Here is a 10,000-nt window from a genome sequence, read left to right as displayed (position 1 = left end):
CGTATGTACTACATACATATATATATATATATTATATATAATAATGTAGCATTAAATAAAATAAATAAATAATATTTAAATAATATTAAAATGACCAAAGTCTAGTTCAAAGAGAAATTTATTGAATTCCGATATATAATACATATAAGTACATAAATATGTAGATAAATAATATTGATATTAAATTAAATAAACAATATTAAATAAATAGTATTTAAATACTATTAAAATAATTACCTATGTCTAGATCAGATAGAAGTTCATTGAATTCTCTGAAGGAGACTGTCCCATCACAATTTCTATCAAAGAGCATCAGCGTTTCTTTTAAACTCAAGTCAGCACTCATTATTGACTCAAATACCTGAAAAAAACAAACAAAAAGATAATTAAATAGATTAATAATTAAATAAAATAATAAAAGGCACTTAAAAATTAATAATTATTCGTATCTATAATGCTCATTATTGGTTCAAATATCCGAAAGATAAACAAAAGATAATTAAAGTAATAATAAACAATAAAACAAATAATAAATAAACAATAAACAAAAACAATAAAGCAAATAATAATTAAAGGGAAGAACAAACAGAGCAACATAATTAAAAGAATAAGCAAGCAATAAAATAAGAATATATTTAATTAAACATAGAACACGAATATATTTAATTAAACATAAAACAAGAATATATCTAACTAAACACAATACATAAATATACTTAATTAAACATAAAACAGGAATATATTTAATTGAACACAAAACAAGGATATATTTAATTAAACATAAAACAAGAATATATTTAATTAAACATACCCTAGCAACGCATTCTTGTCTCCAATTGAGATGCTTGCAATTAGGCGGTCTGAAGTCAACTTTATAACGATATAAAAATTCATTATAATGCACAAACCCGTCTTCATCAACAGCTTTTAAGCACTTCATTATATTCACCCATGGAAGCTCCTGCCCCAATACAATCGAACAAGCCTCTCTGTACAAACACGCAGCAGCAGCAGCAGTAGCAGCAGCAGCAGCAGCAGCAGCAGCAGCAGCAGCAGAAGCAGCAGCAGCAGAAACACAAGATGCAGGTCAGTTACACTTTTCAGATGCAGAAGAGCTAAACCCTAAACAATAAAAAATGAATATACCATGAGCTCAAATATTCAATACGGCAAAACCCTTATCTAGGGTTCAGGGTTTACAGTTTAGGGTTTTTAGGGTTTCAGGTTTAGGCAGTTCAGGGTTTAGGGTATTCAGGGTTTAGGGTGTTCAGGGTTTGGGGTATTTACGCTTTAGGACTTCTATGGTTTAAGGGGTTTTAGGGTTTAGAGTGTTCAGGGCTTAAGGGTTTTTAGGGTTTAGGGTTTATTAAGGTTTTTTAGGGTTTAGGGTTTTTAGACTTTAGGGTTTACTAGGGTTTAGGGTCTTAAAGGGTTTAGGGTTTATTAGGGTTATGTTGGGCTGTAAGTACCTCCACTGTGCTGGAGTAATTTTGCCGGCTCCCTCAGCATCCATGTTGAAGAAACACCACCAAAGATCTTGTTTTTTTTCGCATACCATTTTGCACATTTTTTGAACAATTTCTTGACTAAGTCTGGCTGCAGCGCTTCTTCGATTAGCTCTTTTTGTTTGCGTTTCCAGTTCTTTCATTTTCTTTTGAAGTAATACTTTCTGAGTAGCTAAACAGGTCTCTCTATGAAGCTGCTGAATCTCTTGCAAAGACGGAGCCATGTACTCTTGAATTTCAAAAGATAAATTCGCCTCAAATATTATCACTCCACCGTAATTACCAGTTGTCCCGCAGTAATTTGATGCAGAAAATAATGTTACACAACGCCCGTCGTGCACAGGTTCAAACCCACGTAAATTCGTTGGGACCTGCACATATACACCCCAACAAACAATTCATCTACTTCTATATATAGAAATATATATTTGTATAAACACGCAGATATACTATGAAACTACGCATATATATATATATATATAGGCGTATAGATGGATATATAAACGTGTGCAAGTCTAATCAGCATGTGCCTATTATACTATATATATATATATATGCATATGCATGTATATATACTATGCATGGTGATATGATTCGATATGTGCATGTGCATCCATAGATAAATGCATTAATGTGCATGACCACACATCTATTTATTTGCGTACGTACATATGTATGTGTAAATATATATACTTGCACATATATATATAGCACATGTATATATATATAGTATATGAATATAATAATGAACGGACTTGATGTGATCGAATGCAAACTTCTAGGTTATTTTTTGTGAGGAATGCATCGGTAACGTCGGGCCCAAAGGCAATGCAATCAGCGCCTCTTGTACTCCAGCCTCTCCCTCTATCCGGTTGAGGGTCAGCCCAAAGAAGATCAAACATAAGAGTATCTTCAAATGAATGAGGAGAGGCAGGGCAAGGTCTCTGCCTGTGGAGTTTGTCAATATGATGAAGTGTAATATTATCTTTTCTACAAAGCCCCCCGTGCACAATAAAAACCCTCTTCTCTAGAACCACGCATAAAGGTAATAAATGAAATATATCTTGAAATTTTTGATATAACAAACCCCCATACTTTTGTCGCACCTCTTGTGCAAACCCATACACCTCATTCATATCTGCACTTTCATGATTACCTCGGTTTATTATAACACTACCAGGGCAATTCAATTTAAACGCAAACAGCAACAAAAATATCTCAACAGCGCTGCGACCACGGTCTGCAATATCGCCATTAAACAAATACCTAAAAACAGAAACAAATCAGCAAAACAAACGCAGCACAGCAAAAACACAGTATATATAGTGTACATGCATATGCGAATATCTATATACATATTATATTACATATTATACACGTGTTAATAAACATTTATGTATAAAAATACAAGACGGGAAACATATGCATTAAAAACAAACAAGAGAAACAAAAAAACCAAACAAACACGAATAATAAGACCTTGCATCAAACTAATGCAACGAACAGAAGAAACAGATAACAACGACGCAAACAGCAGCAACGCAATTACTCAATCAACCCAATTAATTAATTAGAGGCAAACAACGCAAAAGAAATCAACAAAACGAACAAAATAAACGAAGCACCCTAAACAGACAAGGGGAACAAGGCAAGCAGAACAAACAAAGCAAACAAAACAAGCAAACCAAACGAACAAATCAATCAAAAAGAAGAGAAAACAAGAAAAAGATTTACTTACACGTTAGTTGCAGAAGGGGGGCCGAATTTGTACAAAATCCACAACACGTCGTTGAGCTGACCGTGGGTATCTCCTACTAGCTGCAGAAAAAACAAAAAGAAATAAAACAATAAACAAATAATAATAAGGGAAAAGCAATAAAACGAATTGAAACAACAGGCAAATAATAACAAAAGAAAAGCAATGCAAAGGGTTAAAGCAATAAGAAAATAATAACAAAAGAAAAGCAAAAGAATGAGCAAACCAATAAGCGAATAATAACAATGCATTATAAAGAGAGAAGCAGATGCATATACTATGAATATGGGTATGCATCAAATAGAAAGAAAGACAAGGATATATATCTATATCAATATACATATATATATATATATATATACCGCAGCATCATCATATACAAGGCGAGAGGCGTGGGTGTATACAGAAACACATCTCTCTCTAGATATTATATATATATATATACGTACACTACATACAAAGAGAAGAAAGAAAATATAAAGTAAATATGCATGCATATGGATTGATTGAATTGCAAGTAAAGATTGCGCATACGCATGCATTTAGCGTCTTACCACAAGACGACCACCAGGCTTTTTAGGGATTTCCACTTCTGCTACTGCTCCTTTCATGGTTTGTTTATAATGTTCTTCAACAGCCATCACCAACTCCAAAGCATATTTACGAGGCAAAGGCACCTAAAAAACAAGAAAGAAGAAACAAACAAAGACAAAAAAAGAAAGTCAGCAGTCATCACCATACAAGCAGCTCTTTGCTTGTATAAACAAGAGAAACAAACGAAGACAAACAAGAAGCAATATTCTCCATACAAAAAAACAGAAAAATCTCTGGCAGCTACACCGCAACCCAACGAATAAAATGAAGTGCAGCTTCGTCTTTGTTTAGAGGCAATTAAAAACATACACCTTAAAAGCAATAAAGCAAAGTATACTACGCGGAAAGCCAGGAGCTGGAGAGCAGCAGGAGCAACAGCAACAGCAACAGCAGCAGCAGCGGCACGAGCGGTAGTAACGACACGAATAGAAACCACAGAAACAGAAGTAATAGCAGCCGCCAATAAAACAGCAACAGGAAAAGCAGACGCAACAGCTGCGAGAATAGCAGCGGCAGCAAAAGAAGCACCAGAAGCAGAAATAATAGCAGTAGTAGAAGCAGCAGGAGCAGTAGCAGCAGCAACAGCAGCACGAGAAACACCATCAGCAGCAGAAGCAACGGCAACAACAGTAGAAGCAACAGCAGCAGCAGTAGCAGCAGCAATAGCAGCAGCACAAGAAACACCATCAGCAGCATAAGCAACGGGAAAAAGAGCAGAAGCAACAGCAGCAACAGCAGCAACAGCAGCAGCATACATCTGGGTGTTCTCTGAAGTGGTCAATAAGGTCGAGAGCGAATTCTCTGGTGATGGGCCAAGTTAAGTGCGGCCCCGAATAACCGGGGGGTATTCCTTCTTCTGCTATTGTAGAGGCATCAATACTCTGGCGTTTCTGAAATAAAAGAACAGGAAAAGAAATAAATGTTCTTATTCAATCAAAGAAAAACGCCTCACATGTACAGACACGCAACCCGGCTTGCAAAAGCACACAGGTACTCTACCCAAACACCCAAATATATATACATACACATTATATATATATATATATATATATATATATATCGGGCTCTTGATGCGAGTCCGCGAAGTCACAGGACAAGAAAGCCGGTAAAGCAAAAGGGAGTTAAAAAAATATAAAAACAAAAAGCATGCAAACATCAAACGAAGAGAGCATACACCTACTCGAGTAGATGATCTTCTTCTAGCCATTCTGCCTCCAGGTGCTGTCGATGCTGCTGCCCCCGGCACCTGCAAAGTTGATGAAGAGGTGTGGGGCCGTTCAGCGGGAACCTCTTGCAGATCTAAGAAGTCTTCATCATGAATTTGCTTCTTTATTGTGTTCAAAGTAGGAGTACCCACGTCCCTAAGCAAACAAATAAATAAAAAAATAAATAATAGCAAACATATTTGCATATCCATCTTGTAATTCAATTCAATACTCAGATGCAACTCCACCGAAAAAAACAAACAAGCCATCCACAACACCGCAGCACAGGGGCATCTGCTGCACCTGCAACAACTGCTGCTGCAGCTATCTGTGGCGGCTCTGCTACAGCTGCAGGGGATTCGGCATCGGTAGTAGCAGCTACTGCCAAGAAGCAGCAGCAGCAGCAGCAGCGGCACCAGCAGCAACATTAGCAGCAAAAGAAGAAGATGCCATCTGCATGGCTTCGGCTCTGTACAGTGCAGCACGGCACGAAAGTGCAGCGGCTTGTACGCATACATATGCCTCAAAATAGGGTATATACACCCGAAATAAGGCAAGCAGGGTTTGCTGTTTGTAGACTTGCCTGTTGTTCACCAGTGCGTCTTTCTCCTCAAAGTGATCCAATTCATTCCAAAAGCGAAAAGCTGCCAACTCTTGAAATGTTTCTGCTGCGCGATGGCGCCTGTAAGATGTTTGAATTCGTGTCGCTGCGCACGTCTCCTCTGCATACACCCCAAAACATACCCTAAACCGAAGCATGCATGCATGCGCAAATGCATGCATGCGTGCACGTCTAAATGCATTCACGCAGTTTCAAACAAACGCCCCCGCTACCATGTGCAGCCTTAGTCTAGTCTATCGCTGCACGGCGCCTGCACGAAAACTCGAGCAGGCAGGTAGAGGCGGGCCATTGGGTGATCTGAATGCCTCTGCTGCATGTATTGCTGCAAAGAAGGTGCGCTGTATGTGCACTGGAATTCAAGAAAAGCTCGCATTCAGATTTATGCTGGATTATTGTTCAGAGTCTTACTGCTGAAGGGCTTCACTGAAAAAGCGCGAACCAAACGGCCCATGCCTGGGGCACACTGGAAGTAGCGATGGCCATGGTAAGTGCCATCGCAGTTGCCAATACCTCTCTTATGAAATTCAACACCAACAACAGGCCCTGAAAGATGCGCTGTTCCAGTGCTTCCTCCCTTAGGCGGGGGGAAGGTGCCCACATACTTCACTGTTGCAGGAAAGCCGTAAACAGCCACCTTGTCTCCCACCTTGACTGTCATTTTGGATTCAGAAGACAACTCCTGGGCCCTCAATGCGAAATTCAACAGGCGCGGCTAGAGGCGGACCGGGACGGCGGTGGCTGCAGCTGCAGCTGAGGATTAGCGAGAGATCCCTGGAAGTAATGCAGCAAGGAGGCGCTCGGCATTAGAAAAATAAACCGGAAAAGGAAGGATGAACACCAAGAAGGCCGGAATGATACTCCCTGCGCTCACGCATATTTCAGGGCGCCAGGAAACGCTGTCACTGTGAACGAAACAAGAAGAAGACCGCTGTGTTGTCAACGCGCAGCAGCTTTAATAACTCTTTGCTTTGGCTCTGCTGCCTGTAATTTCTCTCGTTCCCACTACCCGTACAGGGGCACATAGCGGCTGACGAGCTTCCGGGTGTACCTCCAGCTGCGAGTTCACCGCGCAGCGCCCTCGAAAAACAGTCAAAATGCGCCTTTAAAAGCAGGATAGACACTCAATCAGGAAGTAATTGCCTTAAACCGAGTCCTCAGAAGGAATTCACTGCAAAAGCGCTCGGCTACGGGGCCCTCTCCTGCCGCAGCGAGCCTCTAGAGGAGCAAGCCGCGCTAGGTTTCGCGCGTGGCGCAGCGGAATACGTATGGGAAGCTAACAGTTTTTCTCGTTTTTCGACGGAATATCAACTTTGCCCGAGGTAATAATGCAAAGTATTCAAAGAAAAACGAAACCGATCGCTCTATGTTCTACAAACCGCCTCACAGCCCCGATTTGGGGGCCGCAGCGCCACTCATGCCCACAGCGCCGCAGGTTCGATAAGGACTCAATTCGTTACAGTTTGCATTGAGGTTCATGTGCAGACAACGAAAGAGAGAGTGCACCTGCCAGCGATCCCAACAGCATTCTCCTCCTCAATTGGCTAAAAATAGCATCAATGCACTTCCCACTCTGTTTCTGAGGGGCGATTTGAGCGCAGCGACACCGCAGGCGGCGCATCAACAGCACGGCACTCCCGAAGTATGCATCTTATGCCTTGTACTTTCAAGTGAGAGTTGCGCAACGAGGGAATGTCACTTCACACATGTGTGTGCATCGCGCAACCGTCCAGTGGACTGGCTGTTGATTTGTAGGGTAGTCAGTGCGCTCGATCTATGGTGAGGATTGTCTTGGGCTGCAAAGGAGGCAAAAAAGTTTAGATAAGAGTCTCCCAGAAGCAGCTGGTAGCCTTTCCTCTAGACCGCTGGTGCCCTGACACAGCGGCCCACGGGGCTGAGGCTGGTGCGGAGAGGAGGGGGCCTTGGCCATCGCCCATAAAGTGCCTCGCTGCAACTAATACTGCAGGGCAAGGCATCCCCACGTGCAAGCGCAATCCAGCCTCCCTTTCTGCATGCACTAGCGCTGTAGACAATAGTTATACATGTACTTGCCCGCCGAGATCCATCCTGCGCTGCAGTAGAAGCATATGGACTGTAGGTTTGTCTGTGTGAGGTTGGTACGTGCATTTCGAGTTGCTTGCAGGGTGGCTCTGAAGAGCCAACAAAGTGTTTACAATTGACTACAGTGCTAGAGCATGCAGCAGAGTGGGTGCGGTTGTGATTGCACGTGGTGTTCCTTTGCAGCATGCGTGACAGTGGAGTGCGTTGTCGCTCCACGCAAGGCGCCTCTTCTCAGCCCTTGTCCTCGACCCTTTGCTGCTGCCCAGCATGCTTGGGGACTGCAGAGGAGCTTACCAGCAGCTTTGGGGCGACTGTTTTCTACAGTCTTTGACTCTACTACAGTTCACATTCTCAGCTAGAATCAGGCATTCTTTCTGCACTTTGTAGCACCGGAAGCTTGAACGGGGGAGATGCGAGCAACAAGCTGGCATCTGCGGGCACAGCAAGGAAACCTGGAGCATTGCACATATTACTGGCGAATGTGCTGTGGAAACATAAACCCCGGCTTGGGTAAAATCCATCAAATCTTCAGTCCTTTTTTCTCCCCTTGCATTATAGGCAATCACCAGGGTCTGCTACGGGTGGGGAAGCAACCAACGTCTGGAAGCCTTGCCGGTTTGAGGCCAGCGTAACGTCAGCACCCTGAAAAACTGAACACGTTTTTACAGCCACAGAAACGTATGGAGAATGCCTATGCTTTTCCCGGCTGTCTTGCTGGGCACTGCAGCATGTTCATCATTTGACTCCGTTAACTCGCTTTTGCATATTCCAGTGCATAACCGATGATAGGCGCTAGACTGGACTCCACAGCCCTGGCAAACAAGAGGACACGCGTATGCACTTTGGGCTCGTGAGTGCACCAGTTTAACTGCAGCGAGAGGTCGCTCACGATTTCTTAGGGCAACGACGGTTGGACGGTTATATGCACAGACAAAGTACGTGTGTTCAGCTGGAATGTGCAGGGACGGTAAAGGCGCCTACGGCTTACTCCCCAGAACTGCTACGGCAGGGACAGTGGTTCATGAGAGCGCGCAAGTGCTCTATCTTCATGCAGACAAATAGCTTCTTAGGCCTTTGTGTGCCTGCAGCAGCTGTTGAACCAGTCCCGGTATAGAGGCCAGTAGGAGTTGGCCAATACCTTGGTACAGTTGCGTGGAAGTTTTGAAGTTTCACGGTTGCGCACCGTACTACCGCAACCCCGTTTCTGAATTCGGTCTCATCGTCGCCTCCCTAAAGGACCTACTGAAGATTGGCAAAAAGGCGCAATTGCCAGAAGCCTACTAAGACGGCTGATACCATTTCCAGTTTTGGCGTTCCCTAAATTCAGCAAGCCCTGCTTCCTAACAACTGATTCCAATGACAGAGAAGTTGGGGTGATGTGTGACAGAGAAGTTGAGGTGCTCCCTCAGCAAGCCAACGACTCAGAAGAAAGGCCCCAAACAGGCGCTTGATAATCAAGCCATTCAACAGAAAGAGAACGCAAGTATCAGAAGTGTCCGGCAGGTGACCAGGAGCTCAACATGGTCTGGTGGGGAGTAAGAAAGTGTCCGCATTACTTCTAGCTGGCCCTTTACCATTCAAACTGATTCTCAATCCCCGACATGCCTGAGAAAGAGCATGCAACACTACAGTAATCAACGAGTCGTCCGGTGGCATCCCCTGCTCTCGCAGTTTCCCCGTCCACAGCGCCACATTCGCAGTCTGATTGCCCGCTGTGAGCCTGGTGCTTGCTACTCAGCCAGACTTTGTCGCCCACCGCATACTCCACTTCGCGGCGGTGGGTGTCTGAGTAGTGCTTTTGCTGACCTTTTGCCTTCAGGATATGACGCTGCGCCCGGTCGCAGAGCTGGCGAAAGAGCTTGGTCATCGGTGGAGTAAGGGTAGCGGAGAGGGCACCCACGACATCGAGATCCGCTGCAGTCAGGGGGTTCTTACCAATCATGACCTCGAAGGGGGAAAGCTCAGTGGAAGAATGGCTAGTGGTGTTGTACGCGAGCTCTAAGGCAGGTAATAATCGCCTCCATTCGCGTTCATCAGATTGACTGTAGGTGAGGAGCATTTGTGCGAGCGTGCGGTTTACTCGTTCAGTTTGGCCGTCGCTCTGGGGGTGGTACGAGGAGGATAAGGCGCGTTTGATGTTAAAACGCGTACACAGCTGCTGCCATAGATCTGATTGGAAACGTGGATCACGGTCCGAAATGAAGGCCTCTGGTAGCCCATGATAACGAATAAGGCGACCGGCGAGAACATCCACTGTATC

General features: G+C 43.6%; 2 protein-coding genes across 2 annotated transcripts in view; both read right to left on the bottom strand.

Annotated features, from left to right (window-relative positions):
• Positions 1 to 6,340, bottom strand: part of EAH_00040070 (serine/threonine protein phosphatase 5, putative) — a gene marked incomplete at both ends in the record, with an annotated part of 10,405 nt that extends 4,065 nt beyond the window's left edge. Inside the window, 10 exons of the mRNA XM_013395305.1 lie at positions 238 to 361; positions 812 to 989; positions 1,470 to 1,876; positions 2,261 to 2,771; positions 3,244 to 3,323; positions 3,816 to 3,938; positions 4,611 to 4,745; positions 5,036 to 5,216; positions 5,644 to 5,782; positions 6,091 to 6,340. Of these exons, the coding sequence (XP_013250759.1) occupies positions 238 to 361; positions 812 to 989; positions 1,470 to 1,876; positions 2,261 to 2,771; positions 3,244 to 3,323; positions 3,816 to 3,938; positions 4,611 to 4,745; positions 5,036 to 5,216; positions 5,644 to 5,782; positions 6,091 to 6,340 (2,128 nt within the window). The remainder of the gene's footprint in view (positions 1 to 237; positions 362 to 811; positions 990 to 1,469; positions 1,877 to 2,260; positions 2,772 to 3,243; positions 3,324 to 3,815; positions 3,939 to 4,610; positions 4,746 to 5,035; positions 5,217 to 5,643; positions 5,783 to 6,090) is intronic.
• A 2,970-nt stretch (positions 6,341 to 9,310) lies between these two features.
• Positions 9,311 to 10,000, bottom strand: EAH_00040060 (hypothetical protein; the record flags this gene model as incomplete). The annotated part of the gene is made up of 1 exon (XM_013395304.1): positions 9,311 to 10,000. A coding segment is annotated over one exon (690 nt), but the record flags the coding sequence as incomplete, so codon positions are not given.

Source organism: Eimeria acervulina, genomic scaffold (assembly GCF_000499425.1).
Source record: "Eimeria acervulina Houghton genomic scaffold, Eah_scaff482, whole genome shotgun sequence".
NCBI classification, from domain to species: domain Eukaryota; phylum Apicomplexa; class Conoidasida; order Eucoccidiorida; family Eimeriidae; genus Eimeria; species Eimeria acervulina.
This window is presented reverse-complemented; position numbering and strand designations above follow the sequence as displayed.